Here is a 26,308-nt window from a genome sequence, read left to right as displayed (position 1 = left end):
TTGAGGTTTGACCACTTGGCTGGAAGAATTAAGTAAAACATCCTACATGTAACTTATTTGACTGGGCCCAGGTAGGCTGTTCGTGGACAGTGCTTTTTTAGGCCACAGAATTCTTTTGGTGAGGGTTCTAATGAACCCCAAAATTGTTCCTACTGGGAATGGTGATCCTTTACAGGGGTGTCCGCGGACAGCCTACCTAACCCCTTCCGAGGACGCACTGAGGCGCTGTTTTTTTCACATGTCAATGTTTATGAATAGATTACACCAAAAAGGACAAGAGTAATCTTGAAAAACTCTACATCAGTTTAAAGCTACATCCCCTAAGCATCTGTTGCAGCTAGTTGTTTTTCAATGGAAAGCTTATAAAGAATGTATTTGCAAAATTTGTGTAAGTTTAGAGAAAACGCTTATTAGATATGGCGTGCATATCATGTAATAACAACACACACGCATTCATTGCTGTTCAACACAGTTTATTTTGAAAGTTAATATGTCCCATCAAACACATTTCCTCCACCAACACAATAGTGTTGTATTATGGATGGTTATTCATTTGTTTATGTCACCGTTTCTGCCGGAGACCTATTTTTTACACCATTTTACCATGGTACTTACATGCGAAAACAGAGTCTTCGGAGAAAAAGACCAGTCGATGTCATAGCTTACAGTGTTACAGATAAAATGAGACCACAAACTAAATTAAAAAGTCCAAGTTATAGTTACTAAAACCTAAACAAAGCTGAGTGTTTTGACCGTCTGCATATCTCTGTCATTGCTATCGATCAGGCACTTCCTTTGTCCCCGAAGTTTGACTAACAGAGAATTTAGCCAATGGCTGCGTGATTTTCATCTTACTGCACACTTTTTGCTGTTACTGGCTGTTACTGGCTCCTAAAACTGTCAATCATCACTCAATGCACCTGCCCCTTGCATTGAGTGCAGGCAGAGCGGCTCGTTTGCAAAAAGTAAACAAAGGAGAATATTTCTGAGGAGAGCTAATACTTACATGACATGGATGAAGCCTTACTTTCAGTTTTTCTAACGGTGAGTAACTTATTGTAGTCATTGCTTGTTGTTTACGTCTCAGGTCTTCTGTGTTTAGCCTGCTTGTGCCTAAAAGTGTAAACTTCTAACCACTAGCCATAATCTTTCAGTAATGTTTGTCATCATCATGCAGTATGTTTGCCATTTATCTGAATGGCTGCTGTTACATCTGTAAGCTAAGCTATGTGTATAAATTAGCATATGTATAAATGGGCATCAGAGTAATTCATGTTTGCTACTTAAGGGGGGGAAACACAATCGTTTACAATAGAATCCTAATTCTGTTTTTCTGTCATGTAGATGAACCTCTGCGCTGGAGTGAAGAATCCTCTGCCAGTGACTGAGAGCAGAACAACAACTCGTACAAGACTTTCTTGTTGCATATGTACTAGACTTATTTTATACAATGTATTACTTGTGCTCAAATAAATCATTCATGCTGTACGTTTCTGCTTATTATTTTACAATTAAAAAATAGTGGAGTGTAAATCCGTCAGTGTGTGTGTGTGTGTGTGTGTGTGGTCATCAGACTGCTTCTCCACAAACAAGGAGAGAGAAAAAAATCACAAGACATTGTCTTAGAAAAAATAATTCCAGAAATTTTATTCTGCATGATATTGGCATCAAATTCAACACATATAATCAGAAGATGTGGGCTTTTGACCTATTACATTTCTGTGTTGATCCAGGACTGATTTCACATATTTATGAAATAATAAAATGTTTAGTCCGGTGCACTTTTTTAATTAATTACTTAAGCAGCCATAACATTTTATTTTCATTTAGAGCATTATAAACACTGGATGATGGATAATAAAGCCCAGAGTGTCTTCTTTCCAATGATACATAAACTGTGAATGTAGACCAAATCATTCAGCAACTGTAAATGTTTTAGCTTTGGGAAGATCATTTTTGAGAAAGTGCCTCTGACGGGGAGGGAGAGAAGGACATCGACATAGCCTCAGAAAACTTTACAGAAATCACATTTTGCATGCTATCGTCATCAAATTTAAAATATAAACTCATGGAATACTTGGCTTTCAAGTCATATTTTGTCTGGGATATTACATTAATGTTTTCCTGTGTTTCTACATAAAAAACACAATTAAACACAATACTTTTTTTTCCTCATGACTTCATAATGTATAACTTTTTCTATTTTTCAACATGCAACTTCTCCTTTGACCACAGTAACGCTCAAAGTGTCTTCTTCTAATGATACATAATTTGTGTTTGTAGCTTACTGGAGTCAATAACTGTTACTATTTAAATTTAGGTAGGTGTAAATCCCCAAAATTGAGTGCTGGCTAACAGGTTTAAATAAGCTACAGGTGGGATGTTTTTCTTGATCCATGTGCTAAAGCCACAAAACCTCAAAAAAGTGCCAAAGAAACCTATTGAGGTGGATATGCAAGCCCCCCTGGGCCATTTCCAGGTGTCGAAACAATAAAATTCCACTGTCCACGAACAGCCTATTTCATACATTGGGATAGATTGTCTGTGGGATGTCCATATCTCAGCTTCTGGACACAGTAGAGAGCCCAAACCTGCATTTCTGTGCTCGTCTGGACACGCTCTGTCTAGGGTGCAAATTTGAAGAAGATTGGAAAAACTTGAAAATTTGACCCAAAAAAACTCCAAGGGGTACCCCTTATAGATTTTTTGGGTCAAATTTTCGACTTTCTCCAATCTTCTTCAAATTCACAGCATGGACAGGGCATGCCCAGACTAGAACAGAAACGCAGGTTTCAGCTTGCTAGGCCTTGTAGAAGCTGAGATCTGGACATCCCACCGGCAATCTAGCAATCTATTCCATTCATTAAAATAGGTGGTTGCTGGACAGTGGAGTTTTGAGGTTTTACCAGCAGGGGGCAACCCAAGGGAAGGTGGGAACCCACCTCCAAAGGTTTGTTTGGGGATCTGTTGAGGTTTGACCACTTGGGTGGAAGAATTAAGTAAAACTTCCCACTTGTCACTTATTTGACTGGGCCCAGGTAGGCTCTCTGTGGACAGTGCTTTTTTAGGCCACAGAAGTTGTTTGGTGAGATCTAATGGAGGAAAAAATGCTGGGCAAGGATTCCTGACCCCTCTGCTCCCCTTTATGTACTCCAAAATTGTTCCTGCTGTGAATGGTGATCATTTACAGGAGTGTCCACGGACAGCCTACCAAGGCCTGTTCAAATAAGCTGCAGGTGGGATGTTTTTTCCTGATCCATCTGCTAGAGTTGGAAAACCTCAAAAAAGTGCCGAAAAACCTATTGAGGTGGATATGCAAGCCCCTCTGGGCCATTTCCAGGTGTCAAAACGTTGAAATTCCACTGCATACGAACAGCCTATTTCATACATTGGGATAGATTGTCTTTGGGATGTCCATATCTTAGCTTCAGGACACAGTAGAGAGCCCAAACCTGCGTTTCTGTGCTCGTCTGGACACGCTCTGTCTAGGGTGCGAATTTGAAGAAGATTGGAAAAACTTGAAAATTTGACCCAAAAAAACTCCAAGGGGTACCCCTTATAGATTTTTTGGGTCAAATTTTTGACTTTCTCCAATCTTCTTCAAATTCACAGCATGGACAGGGCATGCCCAGACTAGAACAGGAACGCAGGTTTCAGCTTGCTAGGCCTTGTAGAAGCTGAGATCTGGACATCCCACCGGCAATCTAGCAATCTATTCCATTCATTAAAATAGGTGGTTGCTGGACAGTGGAATTTCGAGGTGTTAACACCAGGGGGCAACTCAGAGGGAGGTGGGCATCTACATCCAATGGTTTGTTTGGGGATCTGTTGAGGTTTGACCACTTGGGTGGAAGAATTAAGTAAAACTTCCCATGTGTAACTTATTTGACTGGGCCCAGGTAGGCTCTCTGTGGACAGTGATTTTTTAGGCCACAGAAGCCATTTGGTGAGCCCTGACATGCAAAACACTGTTGGGTGGGGCCTCCTGACCCCTCTGCTCCTTCTAATGAACCCCCAAAATCGTTCCTGCTGTGAACAGTGACCTTTTCCAGGGGTCTCCACAGCCAGCCTACCTCGGCCTGTTCAAATAAGCTGCAGGTGGGATGCTTTTTCTTGATCCATCTGCTAGAGCCACAAAACCTCAAAAAAGTGCCAAAGAAACCTATTGAGGTGGATATGCAAGCCCCCTGGGCCATTTCCAGGTGTCGAAACGTTGAAATTCCATTGCCCACGAACAGCCTATTTCATACAATCGTATAGATTGTACGTACGATGTCCATATCTCAGCTTCTGGGCACAGTAGAGAGCCCAAACCTGCGTTTCTGTGCTAGTCTGGACACGCTCTGTCTAGGGTGCGAATTTGAAGAAGATTGGAAAAACTTGAAAATTTGACCCAAAAAAACCCCAAGGGGTACTATAGATTTTTTGGGTCAAATTTTCGACTTTCTCCAATCTTCTTCAAATTCACAGCATGGACAGGGCATGCCCAGACTAGAACAGAAACGCAGGTTTCAGCTTGCTAGGCCTTGTAGAAGCTGAGATCTGGACATCCCACCTGCAATCTAGCAATCTATTCCATTCATTAAAATAGGTGGTTGCTGGACAGTGGAATTTTGAGGTTTTACCAGCAGGGGGCAACCCAGGGGGAGGTGGGGATCTACATCCACAGGTTTGTTTGGGGATCTGTTGAGGTTTGACCACTTGGGTGGAAGAATTAAGTAAAACATCCCACTTTTAACTTATTTGACTTTGCCCGGGTAGGCTCTCTGTGGACAGTGCTTTTTTAGGCCGCAGAAGTCTTTTCCCGCGTTCTAACGAGGACAAAACTACTGGACAGATAAGCCCCAGGTGGCAGGGTAAAATATCATGTTCAGAAATATGAATGTCAGTGCTTAAGTTAACAAAAAAGGCTGCATACCACTATTGATGCATTTTAACCAAAATCCAACATGATCAGAAGTGGAACAATTGGCTAAATAGCAAAGTTGTGGCCTCTTGGGACCTCACTGACGACTATCGCATCTTCGGAAAATGCACATGCCACTTGTAGCTTATTCAGTGGACCTTTAATAGGCTGTCTGCAGATGGGTTGTCCACAGGCAGCTTTAGTTACAGGTGGGATGTCCACAGACAGCTTAATAAGTTACAGGTGGGAACTAGGGGGAGCCAGGGGGACAGTGTTGCCTCAGAGCGGGTCAGGGGGTCCTCCCCCTGGGGCCTGCGCGATCGTCGGGGCCGGGAAAAATCATCTAGGGGGCCCCTATTAAGCGCCCCGTGGGACCCAGTCCTCGGGCAGCGCCCTTAGGCAGATAACTGTAAATAGGGCTGTGCAGTGCACTATGACAAAAATCTCATATCATGATACAAGTTGTATTTGTGGTCATTTGTCTGTCTTGTGTTTCTCCTCAGGATAGCGTATCTGGGCCTGACGTTGGGTTTGCGCACCGTTTCCTTCTTCCTGTGTATCCTGGGGTTGTTGGTTTTGCGACGGCACGTTCAGAAGCAGGAGCGCAGCACAATGGTGAACGGAGGATCAGCGGCAGCCGGAGAACTGCAGGCGCTCAGAAAAGAAGAAAACAACAGCTGTAACTCAGAGCAGTGTCCACAAAACACAGATTATGACCCGGAGCGGGAGACGCGACTGTGACACTCGCATTGAGAGAAAAAAAAAACGGCCGCGACGCCTGATTTTATGAGTTCCACTTTCTATCGAACCCATGTAAATGATGTGAAATACTGAAAAAAATCTGTTGTTTTGATATAGTAGAACTATTTCTTGAATGTACATGATGTTTGGGTTAAAAAAAGATGAAGAATGTCTTAAAAACTACCTAATCTGTTTGAAGATGCTTTAATAAGTGTCTTAACGTCAAGACAAACATTGGATTTCCGCTCATTCAAGCCATCGTCGTGCACAGGCCCGTACCGATAACAAGATTATTATATCTTGCATCTCTTGAATCGCGAAATTGCGTATTTATAACAAGGTTGAATTAAAAAAATTCAAGTTATAGATTCGCAGTTGATATCACAGACTTTTCAGATGAATATATTTGAGCGATTCTGCAAGAATTACTGCATATTAACTCGCAATTGTTAGCAATGCTAGACTCGAAATTGCATTTGTCCGAAATATTTGCATTTCTGAGGAAAGAAAAGTGTGAATTAGTGGTGTTTACACAACACAGTTCTCAACTAAAAATGTAACATTTCAGCGTGCTCATTTACATGCCAATGGTATTGTTAAGCGGCGGTCACACTGCACTTTTCGCTCCATAGACTTCCATTCATATGCAAGCGAATGCAACAGAGCTCTTACGACAAGCTTCGCAGTTTGCTGCAATGGAAAGTTCAAGCTTAGTAAACTCTGACCTCCATAATCGCAGCAAAAGACTGCATTAGACCAATTAAAGATTAAAACATGACCTCTCTGTATAGAACGGTGAAATATGGACTAATGTTCGCTTGTTTTAATGTCTAATGATCTTGTTCAATCCAGTCCCTTTTTGCAGCACCGTACGACAGAATTTTGCATGCTCAAACTCTAATGTGACAGCAGCTTTAGGGGTTAAAATGTTTAGACTTTTAAAAGTTGGTTTTAAACATCGCCATCTACTGGCCTGATGTGCACAATACAACACCATGTCCACTTATGTGTGTGAACAGGGATCGTTTTGGCTATTGCTGTCTGTTCACAAACCTTTTTCAATATAGTGTGGCTCTCAATTCTGTACTTTAAAGCCAACAATGCTTTAAAGAAAACTTAAAAAGAAAGCCTAGACCAACAGTTTAAATTATTACAAAAGAATTATTCACCCTCCTGTGAAATGAATTATTTTTCACATATTTCCCAAGTGATTTTTAACAAAGCAAGGACATTTTCACAGTATTTCCAATTTTTTTTTTCTTCTGGAGTCTAAAAGTCTTCATTTTTTTACATTTGGTTGGAATATAAGAAAGTAAATATTTTTTTAATATCAATATAAATAGCCCCTTTAAGACACTTAAAGACAATTTAAGGCTGTGGTTACACTGGACTTTTCGCCCCATAGACATCTATTCATACTCAAGCAAACACAACAGACCGGAAACGCAAGCTCGTGCAACAAGTTTCACATGTTGCTGCATTGCAAAATTTAAGCTTGGTGAACTCTGACCTGTGAAATATAGTGTGGCTCTCAATTCTGTACTTTAAAGGCAACATTAAAAAGGATTCACCCTCCTGTAAAATTGTAATTACGTTTCACATATTTCCCAAGTGATTTTTAAGAGCAAGAACATTTTCATAGTATTTCTAATACTATTTTTTCTTCTGAAGGTTAAACGTCTTAATTTTGGTTGGATGAAATGTAAGTAGAGTACTTCAAGGTCAATATAAAAAGCCCCTTTAAGACACCTAAAGACACTTTAAGACTTTTAATTGGCTACAGAAGAAAGCACTGTTATCCACTGACTTGCCTAATTAACCTAACCTGCCTAATTAACCTAATTAAGCCTTTAAATTGCACTTTAAGCTAAATACTAGTATCTTTCTAAATAATATGCAGTGTCATCACGGCAATGACAAAGGAAATTAGTTAGAAAAACTATTAGTTTAAAAATATGTTGAAAAACATTCTGCTAAACTATAACGTGATGCAGAGTACAGCATTTCTAATCATGTTCACACTATTATTTTCCATTGTTAGTACACTGTTGTTGTGTAAACACACCCTCAGATTGCTAAGAAAACCATCAGAATTGCGAGATATAAGCTAGAAGTCACAGAACATTGAATATCCGCTCATTATAAGCCATAATGGAGCACAGGCCCACAGGAATAAGCATATAATGCCTGGCGGGCTCATCTTCTCTTCTGCCATAAACACACAGACTGATGCCTGAAGCAGTTGACCACGACACTGTGTGCTAAATGTAGGTAGCATTAGCCTATAGACGGACTATCATTTGTTTTTAGCGTATCGTCAGGAAAGGAAGCGCATCAGAGATGCTCACCGCTGTGCTTTTCCAGCAGTTTCTCCATTAAAGAAACAGGAGGAAAGCGTGCAAACAGGTGTGTATGTCGGAAATCATCTTCAAGATCGATGTTGTGCAATGTCACTGTGAGAAATGTCGTGCGTGTGTGTGTGTTGTTTTACGTGTGAACGGGTGCATTCCTGTGCCAAAAAAAAGAAAGAAACAAAAGAAAAATGTTTTACAAAAAATGTGTGAGAAAGGAAACATGGTCTATTCTCAGGTTCAATCAATTGTTCCTCAAATTTGCAAATAATTATTCTTTTATACACCTGTATAAATGTTTCCTTTTCGTCCTTGGATTAATTTGTTCATTTACCAGTAACAACAACAACAACCACCAAGGAAAGGGTTTTTATTTGTGACGAGTGGCATTTATGACTTGCTTTTATGTTAGGCAGTACATCAGTTAATTTGCTATGTTTTTGTATACTTTAAAAAGTGAATATCCTGATGTGTAAAAAGAAAACTAATGCATTTATTTGAAAGATTAGATGCATTCTTTTAAAAATAAAATCATTTGCTACAAAAGAAAACCGTACTATTTTACGAAGGATCTACTAGCCTTTTCACTTTAATGGTGAAAATACAATCACAGCAAAATGTAAACAACTCACTGAGGCACTTGCGCAGATCCTTTCTGCATCTATTATTTTTATAACTACAATATGATTGTTAAAATATAAGCTATTTTTGACCACATTTGACAGGTAGATGTCGATACAATAAAGGCATAACATTCCCTCTTTTAAGACATTTCATATCATTTCCCAGCATACAATCAGTAAAGCACATGTCTGATCTTTGCATAGCACATGTCTATGGATAATTCAGATCTTCTGCTAATGTTTCTGTCTTTTCTCTCCTCAGTTTTTCCACTACTGTATCTGATTTGTTTGGAAACTTGTTTCTGCCACGGAATAAACAATAAAGAAGGTAATCATTTCATAATTTTAACTTTTTCCTCAAATTTGGGAGCATCTCCTACAAAACTCAGTAACAATTTTATATCCCGGAGTTCTGAGAAAAGGTCAGAATTGTAAACTCGGATAATGCATGAAATGTTTCGACATTGTGATACAAACTCAATTTGCAAGAAATAAAGTTGATAACATCAATTACTAGATATCAAAACAATAGTCCAAATTGCAAAACATTAAACTTAAATGTGTAATATAATTATTAATATGAAGTTTACACATGAAGACTTGGAACTGCAAGATAATAAATTCATATGTAGCAATGCAAGACATTAAATTCAAACAGCAATCAATTAGATTACAATTAAATTAGAACAGCAAGATACTACATTCATAATTATAATTGCGAGACATTAAATTAATAATTACAACTGCGAGATATTAAATTCAGAATTACAATTGCGAGATATTAAATTCAGAATTAGAATTGCGAGATATTAAATTCAGAATTAGAACTGCGAGATATTAAATTCAGAATTAGAACTGCGAGATGTTAAATTCAGAATTACAACTGCGAGATATTAAATTCAGAATTACAATTGCGAGATATTAAATTCAGAATTACAATTGCGAGATATTAAATTCAGAATTACAATTGCGAGATATTAAATTCAGAATTAGAACTGCGAGATATTAAATTCAGAATTAGAACTGCGAGATATTAAATTCAGAATTAGAATTGCGAGATATTAAATTCAGAATTAGAATTGCGAGATATTAAATTCAGAATTAGAACTGCGAGATATTAAATTCAGAATTAGAACTGCGAGATATTAAATTCAGAATTAGAATTGCGAGATATTAAATTCAGAATTACAACTGCGAGATGTTAAATTCAGAATTACAACTGCGAGATATTAAATTCAGAATTAGAACTGCGAGATATTAAATTCAGAATTAGAACTGCGAGATATTAAATTCAGAATTAGAATTGCGAGATGTTAAATTCAGAATTACAACTGCGAGATGTTAAATTCAGAATTACAATTGCGAGATATTAAATTCAGAATTACAACTGCGAGATGTTAAATTCAGAATTACAACTGCGAGATGTTAAATTTTAGAATTACAATTGCGAGATATTAAATTCAGAATTACAATTGCGAGATATTAAATTCCGAATTACAATTGCGAGATATTAAATTCAGAATTACAATTGCGAGATATTAAATTCCGAATTACAATTGCGAGATATTAAATTCAGAATTACAATTGCGAGATGTTAAATTCAGAATTACAACTGCGAGATGTTAAATTTTAGAATTACAATTGCGAGATATTAAATTCAGAATTACAACTGCGAGATATTAAATTCAGAATTAGAACTGCGAGATATTAAATTCAGAATTAGAACTGCGAGATATTAAATTCAGAATTAGAATTGCGAGATGTTAAATTCAGAATTACAACTGCGAGATGTTAAATTCAGAATTACAACTGCGAGATGTTAAATTTTAGAATTACAATTGCGAGATATTAAATTCAGAATTACAATTGCGAGATATTAAATTCCGAATTACAATTGCGAGATATTAAATTCAGAATTACAATTGCGAGATATTAAATTCCGAATTACAATTGCGAGATATTAAATTCAGAATTACAATTGCGAGATGTTAAATTCAGAATTATAATTGCGAGATATTAAATTCAGAATTAGAATTGCGAGATATTAAAATTCCTAATCAGAAATGCGAGATTAAATTCAGAATCAGAATTGCGAGATATTAAATTCAGAATTAGAATTGCGAGATATTAAATTCAGAATTACAACTGCAAGATATTAAATTCAGAATTAGAACTGCGAGATATTAAAATTCCGAATCAGAAATGCGAGATTAAATTCAGAATCAGAATTGCGAGATATTAAAATCAGAATTAGAGTAGCAAAACAATAATTCATAATTAGAATTGCGAGACATTAAATGCATAATTGCTAGTGTAACTATATCCACTAAACTCATAACTGCAATATAAACTGTTATTATTCATTCAAAATCGTGAATTTAACACTAAAGTTGAGAAATGTTGAAATATATTCTCATGAAAAACAGAAATTGACATTAAACTGTGATAAATTTGTAATTGACAGATATAAACAAAGGATATAAGATTTTCAAAATAATCATCAAAATTGCAAAATAGACTTTGATAAAGGGATAGAAACTGCAAGTTTGCATCTTTCACTTTGCATTTTTGCAGCTTGTATTACTGTAAATGCTTTCAAGTTGCAAACAACTATAAATGTATCTTATAAACTGTTTATTGCACTTTTGAGTTTGTATCTCGCCAATCTGAGTTATAAAAAAGTTGCAAGTTTATATTGAGTTTATAAGTTCACGATTGTGAGAAACAGAAATGATTTATACATATATTTGTTTTCACATAGCAAGAAAAGATCACAACTACCCTTTATTTTATTCCATGGCAGTAACAGGTTCTGACTTATTCATAATAATAAATAACAACAATATTAATAAATGAAAGTAAGAATAGGATTTAGCAGACAGATATTTGTCTCACAGCACATGATGACTTTCACAGTCTTTTAATCTACCTTGAAGTTTAATCATAAATGAATATAGTAGCACATAACTACTAAAAGTGCACATGAGTAAATAAGATTTACAATTTTGGTTTTGTTTCTGAGACCACAATAGGTGAACGATAAAAAATATATATCCAGGCCTCTTTTAATTACTGAACAAATCTCAACAAAACATGTCCAGGTCAGATTTAAACCCCCAAAAATAAATCAAAATTGCATGAAGATGGAAGCTCTTTTTAATTAAATGCATTGGTTTATGTCAATTATTCTGCATAGTCATTAAATAATTCAATACTAATATTTACAGCATGTATTTATATTTTGTTTGCATTACAGTAACAATCGTTTGCCATTAGAACTGGAGGGAAAACGTTATGTGGCCTGTTTCTGCCAAGGAATAAACAACTAAATAAAGCAAATCGAGATTAATTATGTGCTAATAATTCTGACCGGAGAGAAATAAGCAAAGAATTAAAAATCAAAGTAAATTAAAGTAACCAAAATTGTGATTTAATATAATATAAACTTTGAATTATAATAAGTGTCAGAACTGCATGTTTGTATCTTTCAGTTCTGCTTTTCTGCCGTTTGTATGGTGTAATTGTAAATGACTTTTAAGTAATTTAATAGTAGTTACTTTATATAATAATAATAATAATGGTCATTTAGTCCTTTAATTTATGCAATTTTAAGTTTGCATCTCTCAGTTCAGAATGTATAAAAGCATGTCATGATAAACTGAACATTTATATCTCACATTTAATGTATTTCTGCAATCGTATTCAGCATTTATATCCCACATTTCGAACATTTTCCACCACAGAAATGTCTTATATTCATCACACTTGTATCATCCTGTGGCAGAAACAAGCTTCCATTTTTAAAAATGTGCTTAATCTTGATTAGACATATTAAAATAACAGTAAAACTCCTAAATAATAGTATAAATGCTCAAAAAAATATATAATTATTAATTGCTGTGGAATATGGCCCAGACATGTTTTGTTTTAATTTAGATTATTGTATCTGTATTGTTGTGTCCTCTTAAGCAGCATCAGCAGCACAAAGAAATCTACCTCAAATGAGCTGAACCGCATTTGTCTAACAGTATTTGATCTCAGGTGTAAATGTATTTCTACCTCTCCAGAAAGAAGACGCTACTCGCTAACCGCTCTCTGTCATGTGTTCACTTGCTGTTCATCTGTACACGCTTTTATTCTTCAGAATTAAAGCTGATCAAATGACCACCGTAGCCTGTAATGTATGTCAACTCAGATATGCCTCCATTGTTTTAAGCATAATTATATTGTAGGCTTTTTTTTACCTTTATTAGATAGGAGACAGGAATGCATGGGAGCAGATAGACATTTGCAAAATTGCTTGAGCCGGGACGGGATCTCAGTGCTAAATGTTAACACATTTAACCACTAGGCTATTAGTTGAACTACAAACCTGCTTTCAAACGCAATCCATAATGTAGTGAGGAAGAAAATTGAGCAGAAAAAAGAAGGAAAACAACAAGGTTTATCAGTGCAGCATGCAACAAACACAAATCAAAATTGGCTTTTTTTTCCTTGTAAACACATTGGTAAGACATAAATGTGCAAAATGTGTTCCTTTAGCTTAGCATTAGCAATAAAACCCATGAAGGAAAACTCCATTTGTTTGTAATAAGGCTCATTTTACAGCTCCACTACTGTTAAACTGTTCCATTCAGCCGATCTCTGGGTTTGCACTTTTAGCGTAGCTTAGCATACATCATTGAATCGGATTGGACCATTAGCATCTCAAACAATTTTGATTGTTTGCCTAGTTAAAGCTTGACTCTTCTGTAGTCTTGCGTACTTAGGCTGGAAAAAACAGACCAAGATGGAAAATGAAAGTTGCTATTTAATATGGGCTGATATGTATACTCTCATTCTGGCGTAATAATCAAGGCACTTTACTGCAGTGCCATGGCTGTAGCAGCTATTACACAGATAATACACAGTGCCTGTAAATCAGCCAACTTCTGTCTATACAACCAACATGACCACCGGCTTGCACAGGGAGCATGCTGGGAACTATTTTCAGGCACTGTGTAATATCAATGCACTACTACAGCCATGGCACTGCAGTGAAGTACCTTGATTACTACGCCAGAATGAGAGAATAGTTCCTAGAAATATAATAGCAACTTTCCATTTTCTGTCAGTCTAAGTACATGGTCTAACTACAGATGAGTCAAGCTTTAAATAGGGAAATTATCAAAATGTGTCGGTCATTTTTGGGTGAGATGCTAATGGTCTAATCCGATTCAATGATGTATGCTAAGCTAAGCTAAAAGTAGTTCCTAGCTATATTAGCCTAGAAAATAACTTTACATTTTCCATCAGTCTTAGTGCATACTGTAAATACAGAAGTCAAACTTTAAATAGAAAAATAAACTAAATTCTTTGGCAATATTTAAGCAAGATGCTAATGGTCTAATCCGATTCAATGATGTATGCTAAGCTAAAAGTAGTTCCCCGCTAAATCAGCCTAGAAAATAACTTTACGTTTTGCTTTAGTCTTAGTATACAATGTAACCATAGAAGAGTCGTGCTTTAAATAGGAAAATTATCAAAATTTGTTGGTCATTTTTGAGTGTGATGGTCTAATCCGATTTAATGATGTATGCTAAGCTAAACTAAAAGTAGTTCCCAGCTATTTCAGCCTAAAAAATAACAACTTTACATTGTTACCAAAGAAGTCAAGCTTTAAATAGAAAAAATAACTGAGCTCTTTGGCAATTTTTAAGCGAGATGCTAATGGTCTAATCCGATTCAATGATATATGCTAAGCTAAAAGTACTTCCCAGCTATATCAGCCTGAAAAATAACAACTTCTATCAGTCATAGTGCACCATGTAAAAACAGAGGAGTCAAGCTTTAAATTGAAAAATTTTGTTGGTCATTTTTGATCGAGATGCTAATGGTCTAGTCCGATTCAATGATGTATGCTAAGCTAAGTTTTTACTAGCTATATCAGCCTAAAAAATAACTTTACATTTTCCACCAGTCTTGGTACACAATGTAAATAAAAGAGAGTCAAGCTTTAAACAGAAAAATTATCTAAATTATTGGGCTTTTACTTGAGCGAGACGCTAATGGTCTAATCCAATTCAATCATTTATGCTAAGCTAAGCTAAAAGTGCCCCTGCGAATCCCAGAGATCAGCTGAATAGATTACAAAAAAATAGTAAAATTCACCTGATTAACTCTAGAAGAGCTGTAAAATGAGCCTAATTACACAAAAAGGTGAAGAGTTTCTTTAAAATAACAACTCTATACCCATTACTGTCCATATTAGGGGAAACATTACTATTAAAAAAGACTTAAATAAGGTATACAGTTGTCATTTTAACAGGTTCGCTCCAGTGACGAGCTAAATGACGAAGTTTTGCACATTTTATTAAACAACGATGCTAGAAAACTGTGAAACCGCTCTGATCATGTGACCTGACAGGAAGTCATCATCAGGAGTGTCAGGTGAGTGTGTTGAGGATGAACTGAGCGTAATGATGATTATCGTGCAGATTTACATTGTGTGGTGTGTCCGTTCCTCTAGTTTTCTTTTTTATCTCCGCTGTCCATCTGATTCTGGAAATTAGAAGAAAACAGTAAGCAAGGGTCTTCTATTGTTCTTGGTCACGTCATATTCTTTGATATTTGTCACTAATGGGGTATATGCACACAGACTTTTAGTTTTCAGCCAGCCAGCCCCGGGGCTTACGGTGAACTGTCTTTCCATTATAACATTGACAAGTTTCAGGTCTGATTTCTTAATAATTAATCAGTGATCTTCACTGTAAGGTTCACTCATACACATATTTACTTCTATAATTCCATGTCTTTTCCATGATTTTTCCAAGACTTTCAAGTTTATTTTCACGACCTAAGGTTTTAGGCAATGTTTACTCATACATGGTGAAAGAAAAGTGATGCATGTTCAAATTTATTGCAGCATATCGTAAAACACGCAGCAATCTATTTAGCTTCAATTTATATTTAAATCGATGTAAAATTGATTTAAATAATGCTTTCACTTTTCCAAAACTTTGTGGGTTTTTCCTAAACTTTTCCAGGCCTGGAAAATGCCATGTCCAACTTCCATGACTTTTCCAGGTTTTCCATGACCGTATTAACCTTGCTGTCAGATATATGATCATGATATATGTTATAAAGTGGGTCTCAGACCGGACAAGAAGCACTGCTTCTTTGGTAATTATTATTGGTGAAAATGTGTAGCTTAAATTGAAAAATGTGATTTAAATTAATATTCTTCTGATTTATATATTGTTGATCTTTACTTTTTCCTGTTTTATTATAATATGTTGATGGTATCCTGTGAAACATGGAAGCATTTGTACATCATTTTGTTGTCTAAAACATTACAGATTTAAAATATACGACAACTTTGCAGTGCTATTTTAATATCATTGAGATAGTTTCTGTTAACATTTTTATTATTTTTTTGTCTTGTTTGTTTTCCTCCAAGTTTTAAGTTTTATTATTGTTACTTTAATTGCCATTTTTATAACTCTGTTGTGTTTTATTGTTTAAAATTTACTATATTCTGTAGTTACTACATTTATTTGAATTTGACATTTATTTTTGATACAAAATTATATTTTATTTAGAAAACATGTTGCATTTTTTAATTATTTTTATTATTCTTTAATTATTTTTAAGTACCTTTTCCTTTCTTTTTTGTCGTTTTGATGTTTTTATAAGACGTCTTACTAGAATTACTCTTATTATTGAATGTTTTTGTTGTCTCTGTATCTAAAGGTACTAAATGTATTTGTTTTGGCACATTTTATCTATTCGTGTCATCATTTATTATTTGTATCTAAAATTAATAAATCACTACTTTGTAAATTTCCTGTTATTTCAAGTTATTGTTATCTAATTTTACAACATGTTTAATTGTTTTTTGTTTGGATTAGTGTTATATTAATCCTTAATGTTTATTATTTTGAACCTAAAATTACCAAATATTTGTATTTATTTATTTATTTTTTAAATAATAAAAAAAATCATGCATTCATTTTTGTGTAATTTTGATATTGTTTTATTAGATGTTTTACTAAGAACATCACTCTAATCTCCAGGTGTTTTTGTTCCTACCTAAAAGTACAACATTTGTTGATTTTTATTAGTTTGTTTTTTAATCTAAAATTACAAATTGGGTTGTTTTTACTTGCATTTAAATCATTACTTATTATTGTTCTTTAACTTTCAAATCTATGTTAAGCTGCTTTAACACAATTTACATTGTAAAACAGCTATAGAAATACACATTAATTAAATTGAATTGTTTTAAGAGTTCACACTTCGATATTGCTTTATAATAATAGCAGGATTGGCATGCTTTCCCAGGAGAGAACCCTGAGCTCGGAGATAATTTAGCTCAGGGCTCCCGCCTGGTGAATGAGCATGTAAGATGGTCCAAGATCAGGTAGTTCTAGACAGCTTCTCCTAGTAAAGGAGGAAAGGGGGAGATGGTGTGGACGGGGGAAAAACACAAAGGTAGTAATGCTAGACAAGCTATTTATAGTGAGTTTGGAATAATCTGATTGGCTTACTAATGATTACAGATGAGAGACCAGCCGCGATCCATCATATCATGTGCTCCTATCAAATTAGTTTGTGAGACTTCAGCAGCACTGTCTACATGCATAGCAACTTTGGTAATAAGTACTCCATTCTCTGTTCATTTCTTATTTAAATGTCTTCTTATTTCTAACTTATTTAATCTAGCTTGTTGTTATTTATATGACAGAACTGAATTACTGTTCAATAATGTTAATTTGATGTGAAGTACTGTAAAAGGTGTGTGTTGTTAGTGTTTGACCTGCAGCTGCTGGTGCTCCTGAAGCAGCCGCTCGTACTCTTTGGTCAGTCCGTCACTTTGTTTCTTCATGGTGTCTAAATCAGACTTTGACTTTTTCAGAGCTGCAGGAAAGCAGTTTAAAATGAACATATCTTTAAAATAAAATGACAAAACATACTATTAAATAATATGGAAATGGAAAATAAACACAGATTTTCAGGCCTCCTGAAAAAAAAAATTGCATTAAGAAAACACTTTATTGAAGCTCTTTATTAAGGAATTGTGAGCTGTGATTGACTTAGACTGTTTCAGAGCTGCAGGAAAGCAGTGCGTTGGTTATAGATGTGTTAACTGCTGTAGGGGAGTGTGTGTGTGTGTGTGTGTGTGTGTGTGTAAGTTTTTGTGTATTTGAGTGTGCATGCAAGAGTTTGTATGTGAAAGTATGTGTATGTGTGTATATATGTATGTGTGAGTGAGTTTGTGTGTCTGTATTTTTGTGTTTGTGCCTGCCTTTGTATGTTTGCATGTGTTTGTGTGTGTGAATTTGTGAATATTTGTGAGCTTGTGTGAGTGCATGTGTATGTTTGTGTGTGTGTGTCACCATCTGCGCTGGTCTTCAGCTCCTCCTTCAGTCTCTGCAGCTCCTCCTTCAGCCGTTTGCTCTCCTCTGGATCTGCTTTTTGTCCTCCTTCTTTGGCATCTGCAAGAGCCTGAATATGATGATGATGATGATGAAGGTGAAGGTTAGTCTTTGTGTTACTGAACATGATTATTCAGACACACGTTTGTTTTATCTATCCTCATGCATGCTTATCTGAAGCAGATATAAAATGCTGATTCAACTCCAAGAAAAGAAATTTAAATGTTTTTTTTCATGTAAATGAAATTATTTATTGATAATTACTGAGCTGTGATTAAAACCAAAAAATTTGTAACTTTTAAACCTGTTTTTGTTTCAGAGAGTTTTAAACCAGTGTTTTTTCATAGCATTTAATTTCAGCTTAAAATTAAAACTGCAAAAAATATAAAACCTATAAAAGTTACTCTGTCACAATGAAATTAAACACAGTGAGTGACTAATAAAAGGCAGATGTTCAGGTCATATTTTACCCCAAAATGTTTTCAAAAAAAATCATGCAAATTTCATTTAAATTCAGTTCTTTATTTTATATTAGACAGCTTTAAATAAATATATTATTTAAATATTCAAAAAAATCATGCCAAATATCATGCAAATAGAGTTCTTTATTTTATTTTAGATAGTTTTAAATATTTTTTATATTAATTTAGTTTAACCAAGAGCTACAAAATTAGATTTAAAATAAATAAAAATCAAACTATATTTAACTAAATAAATTAATAAATGCAAAACATAGTATTAATAAATAGATCCCAAAACATACTATTACATTAAAAGTGTAATCAGATGATAAGGACATTTTTACCCCAAAATAATCAAAAATAGTTTTTGTGCATTAATAATTTTCATGCAAATTCTTCATTGATAATCACTGACCTGTGACTGACCTTAATTAAAACTGAAATCAAAACATTACAATCATTTTTGTTACTTAGGACACTTAAACTTATTTTATTTCAGATACTTGTAAAAGGAATGTTTTTCATACTTATTTAGTTTAACTTATAATTAAAATATTCTTTAAAAAAATGATATTTTTATGCAAAAACATTCTATAAATTAATTATATATTGTGTTATTGTAAAATAATAATCAAATCAAATTTAAACTATTGTTAAAAGCTAGGTTTCTCAGTGTCTTGAAAATAAATTTGAACACAGAGAGAAGCTGCAAGTAAAATGCAAACGGTCAGGTCATAATTTAGGTCAATAATTTATTTTTGTATTTTAACAAATTCATTACTAAAATATCTTCATCCTTATTTATTTATTTATGGTAGTAACTTCTATACAGTTATATTTATTCATATAAACAACTCTTGCATGAAAAACAACTTTTATTCCCATGCAAACAAAAAAAAAGTAAAATATTGATTAAAAACATTTAGACTAAAATTTGCATTGGTATATGTCCACCCCGAGATTTATTTTATTTTATTTTTTTAACCTGTTTGAGGATCTGGTTGTCCTCCATGTACTTCTTGGCAGCTTTATTGGTAGTTTCGACCTGGTTCTGTAGATCTACGCAAGAATCTGCAGCTGTGGCCAGCTGACTGATCAGAGTGACCACCCTCCTCATCACCCTGAAACACAAACACAGCTCAAAACCTCAGCAGCATGTCTACTAACTCCAGTAGTGAGATCTTCACATTTACTTGTTGCCATTAATTGTGGAATTATGTAGTATTATATACTACCACAATATATTGACTTTATCACAGTAAATAGTATCATCACAGTTTATGGTATCAAAGTATGTAGATTTTAATTGCATTTTATACATTCATTCATTTTCTTTTCGACTTAGTCCCTTTATTAATCTGGGGTCGCCACAGCAGAATGAACCGCCAATTCATCCAGCATCTGTTTTTACGCAGCGGATGCCCTTCCAGCTGCAACCCATCACTGTAAAACATCCATACACGCTCATTCACACACACATTTATACACTACGGTCAATTTTAGCATATCCAATTCACCTGTACCACTTTGGACTTGTGGGGGAAGCCAGAACTAATTGCATTTTAAATCATTTAAAAAAGTCTCTTGCATAAAAGCAACCTTTCCGCCCCATGCATGCTGCATTTCTAATACAACAATCTGAATATTCTTAAAAAGCATGCTAAAAGTTTAAATAATAAATAACTAATCACTGTATTTTGAAGTGCACATGATATAAACACTGTCCATGTTCTTTATCATGATATACTGAATCTCTTCATGTCAAATATCAACATACAGCCAGAGGAAGAGCGAGAAGCCGGAGATGTAGAGGTTCCTCTGAGCCCGGAAGAGCTTCATGTGCATGTGGTCGAACATGTTGGGGTGCAGCTTGGCATCTTTGGACTGATCCGAGTTCGAGTATTTTCTGACCTCACGGAGAGCATCTGCACACATCAGATCAGCTCAGAACATCACAACACTCAAACAGGACAATCTTCAGGTAAAACCATGGTTATTATTCTATCTTATGTCAAAGTACTTGTATAGCCTGTCTAAAGTTTACATGTGTTAATTTAATTAAAGTCAATGTAATGACAAGTACAAAAGCATCTATTAATTCTTATTAACATGTATAGTATATGTATACTGTAACAAATATCTGTTAATTAACAGTGTCCGTATTTTGTGATTCACAAATGCTTTGTTTATGGTTGTGAATTGCATTAAGGGATGTTGACTTTCGACTTTTGATGATGAAAATTCAACTTAACAGTTTAACAAAGTGACTTTTAGTGACATTTAAGAGGTTTAAAATAATATTAATGTATAAGAAAATAATAAAATCTAGAGAAATAAGTCAGAAATAACAGAACATGCACTAGCAGCTTAGTACAAGGTTTTTATAGCATAATATACAACACCAACCCAGACAATACATCACTGCAGACTATTGATATTGTTCATAAAAGTCACTTTTCAAAGTTAAAAGTTGTTGACAGATCAAGCTTAATAATTAAGAAAAGCATAAATAAATTGCAAAAAATAAAAAACATGAATCAAAATACAGAAATCTGCAAATTTATGGATATGTAATCAAATCAACGCTCTGGTATGTTAGTTATGTGTAGGTTTAAAATAGCTCCTTCATCCAGTGTTGTATTTAAATGTATGTTTATGTTCATTTATGTAGCACCGCAGTCCTGCGAGACATGACATTTTGTTCCACTTTGTCCACACTTAGTGTAATGACAATAAAGCTCAACTTAACCTGATTATAGTTGAGCAATTTTAGAATTATGTAACATAGGGCTGCACTATATATCATTTCAGAATGGATATCGCAATATGCGCATCTGCAATAGTTACATCACAGGATCTGCAATGTTGAACTTGTAAGACTTGAGATGCCACAAATATTTTGATGTTTTTGACAATTCAAACATGAGCTGAAAACACAGAGACAATCGGCTCCACAACACACCAGGTGGGAATGCGGAAAAACCAGCTCCCCTCCTTTCCTCCATTTTTGTTTGAAGCATCTCCCAAAACACCCTTTGGTCACTTCATCTATCATGTTTAATATCATTTGAAATGTCTCAGTGCAACTGGAACAATGGTCTCATTCCCTCAGAAACAGACATAATCAAAACAATAAATATATAACTAATATATATATATATATATATATATATATATATATATATATATATATATATATATATATAAGGTTACCCAAGGGGATAAACATTCATCTTTAAACTTATAATACTATTTGGATGGTATAGTGATTACTCAAAGTTATTAATAGTTTAAGTTTGACTGGTCTCCTTAATTCTATAGTAATGATCATAAGAGAATGTTCAATCATAATCTAAAGTAATATTAAAAGAAACAAAATAATCTTATCAATGTTTTATAATTGGAGTCAGATAAAACGAGGATAAATATATTAACATTCTAAACCACCTCATACTAAAGTTGGACTCAGATATGAGTTAAGTTTAAAGTAAATCAACATTGTGCACTGGAAAGAGCGAACATGCTGTGAACCTTCGTCCACCAGTAGACACCGTCATTGGACTAACTGGCTGGACCTTACAAACTGGTGCTATAAATGACTAGGAGCTATATTTGAAAATGCTTATGATTGGTCATTGCAATATTTAAACAAAGTTACCAAAACCTTTATTATTTATGTGGGTTTTTAAGGCCTGCAACTGTGAGCATTTTTTAAAGCCAGTTTAAAGTATCCAGGCATAAGAAGGACATTTCTAACTTTAAGAAAGATTAATTATATTTCTGTAAATATACGATGAAAACTATACAGTGTTATTTTACCTGTGATTATTAAATTTGTTTATCTGAATATTGCTAATCATAAAGCACTGTGCATTCTATTTGTACAGTCTCATCAGCAACCTTTGAATGCATCCTTCTGAGAATGCAGCCTCTGAAATGAGACACAGCTCATATATTTATTAGTTTCCATTTAAGCAATTTACTGAATGAACTGAGAGTGCACTAAGATGTTGTTCATAAATATTTTTAATTTGAAAGCAGAAAAATACCCACCAAGAAAGAGAACGATGAGGATTATTATCATGGCGAGGAAGCCCTTGTTCCAGAACTGGGAAAGCCGGCTCCAGATGCTCCACTTGAAAATCTTCTGCCATCTGCAAACATGGAAGTTAGTAAGAGCAAATGCACAACAGAGAAAATACATTTCAAAGTGCATTACAGCAACCACATCCCACCTTTTAGCAGAAATGAACGGCAGACAAAAGAAGATAAGAACGGCAATCTCTACATACAGGAAAGTTGCAACCGCCGTCCACTGCAGCGTCATTTTATTTCAGCTGTACGACAAAAGAAGAAACAGTATATGTAAGTATATGTGCTAACATTTTCACAGACATGCTTCTGAAAACAAGCTTCTGTTTGATACTAGCAGTTATGGGTTGCACGGTTTACCGGATCTATGGTAGTATCACGATACTATGGCTCTAAAATACTGCCGGTGTCACTGTAGTTTGTAAACGGTAGTCTCATCATTATTGGTTTATCTACAATAGATAATGTTGCATGTGAAAAGGTCACTAAAATGCTCACACGTTTGTGCAACAATTACCCATTTTAATAGTGGAGCCCGTTAAGGTTGCAAAACGGTGTATAATTTGCACCTTTTATGGTAGCCTTCTGCATGTTTTCTAATGCGTCAGTTAATCTGTTCATTTCTGTTCCCGTTAATATGATTTATTAGTGACAGAGACCATCACTTAAATAGAAAAAATGAACAAATTAACAATTCTAACTTCTACTGTAGATTGATTTTGCTGAACTGGAAATGAAAAGATCCTCCCCGTTGCTCCTCATTAATAAAAAAAAATTAATATCTTGCCTGCAGAGTGAGAAGCTTATTTTCTCTTAAAAATAACATAAATAATACAAAAATAATATAACAAAAATAATATTGTCTATGTAATATGGAATCCATTTATTGAGTACTTTAAAAAGAGAGCAGTGATTGAACCCTAGTAGAAACGCCTCAAATCCCCTCCTTATTTAGTTGTTTTTCTCCCCTCTTTCTCTGTATATGTATATGATTTATAGACATATATTATGTATAATTTGTACTGATGTAAAAAAAATTAATAAAGAGAATATTATATATATATATATATATATATATATATATATATATATATATATATATATATATATATATATATATATATATATATACTGTTTCTTTAATAGAAAATATTATTGTCTATTAAACAATTTTATCAATAATTTTAATGTTTAAGTAATATTTTTTATTAAATTGTCTGATTTTTAATAGAATGCATACATTTTCACAGTATTTACTATTATATTTTTCAATTAGGCGAAGCAGTGGCGCAGTAGGTAGTGCTGTCGCCTCACAGCTAGAAGGTCGCTGGGTCGCTGGTTCGAGCCTTGGCTCAGTTGCCGTTTTTGTGTGGAGTTTGCATGTTCTCCCTGCGTTCGCGTGGGTTTCCCCCACAGTCCAAAGACATGTGGTACAGGTGAATTGGGTAGGCTAAATTGTCCGTAGTGTGTGTGTGTGTGTGTGTGAGTGAATATGTGTGTGGAATGTTTCCCAGAGATGGGTTGCGGCTGTTAGGGCATCTGCTGCGTAAAAAAACTTGCTGGATAAGTTGGCGGTTCATTCCGCTGTGGCGACCCTGGATTAATAAAAGGACTAAGCCGACAAGAAATTGAATTAATTATTTAGTTATAAATGTCACAAATAATTAATTAGGAAAAAATTGCAACACATTAAACCTAATTTTACTAACTTACTGTATTTTTGAGCACTAAAAAAGCTTTTTCCATTTAAAAAAATTTTATTATTATCATCATCATTATCGCTGCATCTGTTATTTTATGCACAGACAAACATTGAGGTAAAGTTTGATTTATATGGATTTATACTCATTCTTTCAGACTTTCTCCTTAATAATAAATTTTCAGAAAAGCAATCTTTGCTATTTCTAAATAGCAAAATTATATTAGCAGCCAATGACTATCAAAGTAAATCATTGCTCAGTATAAATAGTGGTGTTTTGAAGTCACCCTCACATCTGATTTCAGACTGAATATTCAAAGTATCATGGTAAACAGTATAGGGAGCATGTCACAAATTGCCATTAAATGAATATGCAAACATAAAACCAACTTTAACGTGCCACAATCAGATAAACTCCTTCAAGACCATTCTAGGATGATTACATCATCCCAAATAAAGCTATTTAAGCCATCTGGAAAAAAAACTATATATATATTTTTTAATGTATGACATGCATATATTTAATAACAAACAATAACAAACCCTACATATGTTACAATTTATTTACACGACTGTGCCAGTGTGTCAACAAATAAAAGCTAAAGCACAATTCTTACTTATCAAGGCTGTTATTAATCTCTTCCGAAATCTACTTATGGCATTATGCTGTGGTCAAAGGTCATTAATTTCACCTGTTATACACTTTGACTGTATTCAATACCAGGAAGAACGTAATGTTTACAAACTATCGTTTTAACATGCACAAACAAAGCATACAACCGCATTTTAGGCGTAAAATGATTAACAGTCGATGTGCAGAAGTGATATAATCAAGTTTAAGCAGTTAGAAGTGTGCAGCTGTTATGAATATTAATATCTATGAATATAACAGCATCTGCTCGAACAGGAAACAAACAAACGGCATGCCAATACAAACACGCGAATAAAAGGAAGACGCAACAACACAGACAGACAGAAAAGCGACACTTTTGCGTCTCACTTACATTTAAACAAAATCTCCTGACAAATTTCAGACGAAAGACACAATTCTGGAAAACTACACTAAAGTCTGACAAACGCGCAACTGCCGTCCCGTCTCACTCCAGTGACGTCACTTACACGCGCGCTCTGCATCACCATGCACGCGCTCCCCAGAAAAGCTTAATAATAATAGTAATAATAATGATTTAATAATAAATAATATTAATAATTATAAAAAATATATACATAAATATTTTGCTTTCTCACGTTAAAATGCTATGATTGTATTTATTTTATTGTTAATTTTAATAAAACAGACGAAACCAGACAAAGTCAATAGTTTCAAGCAGAAGTCCAATAATATTTTGTATAATTTATTTTGTAAATAATTGTGTATGTGTTTATTTTATATTTAAGTTACTATATGCTATTTTACTTGTTTTTGTTGTTGTGCACTGCATCACCATGTGCGCACTCTCGTGACAAAAGCTAAATAATAATAATAATCAATAATTATAAAATATATACATATATCTTTTGTTTTTTCACAAGAGAACATAAAAATGCTATGGTTATATTTAATTTAGCCTATTACTAATTACTATTACATAAAGGGGCAAATTAATAGTTTCAAGCAGCAGCCCAATGATATTTTGTTTAATTTACATGCATTTTTTATGAATGATTATATGTATTTATTTTATATTGAAGTAACTATTTTTTTAATTTGTTATTTATATTGTTGTGTCTATACACTTGCATACATTTTGTTTAAAGCTTTTGCAAAAATGCATGTAAAAACACTCGAGAATACAGTATTTAAATGATTTTGCTGTGCTTAAATGTGCCAGAATATGTTCAATTTAAACACCATATGTTTAATATTTTTATTAAGTTTAAAATGTTATTTATAATGCATTCTAATGTATGTTTTTTGTCATTATATGTGTATATATTTTCCTGTAATCGCCTATTTTGCGTGTAATTCTTTGCCATAATAATTACAATGACTGAAATTATCGTGAAATGGTTTTGCTG

General features: G+C 34.2%; 2 protein-coding genes and 1 long non-coding RNA gene across 9 annotated transcripts in view; 1 reads left to right on the top strand and 2 right to left on the bottom strand.

Annotated features, from left to right (window-relative positions):
* Positions 1-6,879, top strand: part of slco1c1 (solute carrier organic anion transporter family, member 1C1) — a 72,473-nt gene extending 65,594 nt beyond the window's left edge. For 3 of the 7 annotated variants that reach the window (XM_009299973.5, XM_005164471.6, XM_009299972.5), the window contains exon 15: positions 5,410-6,879. In XM_009299973.5, coding sequence (XP_009298248.1) covers positions 5,410-5,647 — 238 coding nt within the window. In that variant the 3' untranslated portion in view covers positions 5,648-6,879. Of the gene's footprint in view, positions 1-1,344; positions 1,489-5,409 lie in introns of those variants that run through there. The other 4 variants (XM_068219668.1, XM_073946306.1, XM_009299975.5 and 1 more) reach the window with 2 other exon arrangements.
* On the bottom strand, positions 1,627-7,396 carry LOC141381554 (uncharacterized). Its single transcript, XR_012401710.1, has 2 exons — positions 4,315-7,396; positions 1,627-3,452 (listed from the first exon to the last, which is right to left on the bottom strand). It is a non-coding gene; the product is annotated as an uncharacterized lncRNA (long non-coding RNA).
* A 7,086-nt stretch (positions 7,397-14,482) lies between these two features.
* Positions 14,483-25,332, bottom strand: bcap29 (B cell receptor associated protein 29). Its single transcript, NM_001024220.1, is given in 8 exon segments — positions 14,483-15,161; positions 17,419-17,519; positions 17,999-18,107; positions 19,484-19,619; positions 20,276-20,423; positions 22,552-22,652; positions 22,734-22,835; positions 25,294-25,332. Coding segments are annotated over 7 exon segments (723 nt in total). The 5' UTR covers positions 22,826-22,835; positions 25,294-25,332; the 3' UTR covers positions 14,483-15,125.
* Positions 25,333-26,308: the final 976 nt, after the last annotated feature.

Source organism: Danio rerio, chromosome 4 (assembly GCF_049306965.1).
Source record: "Danio rerio strain Tuebingen ecotype United States chromosome 4, GRCz12tu, whole genome shotgun sequence".
NCBI lineage: Eukaryota > Metazoa > Chordata > Actinopteri > Cypriniformes > Danionidae > Danio > Danio rerio.
This window is presented reverse-complemented; position numbering and strand designations above follow the sequence as displayed.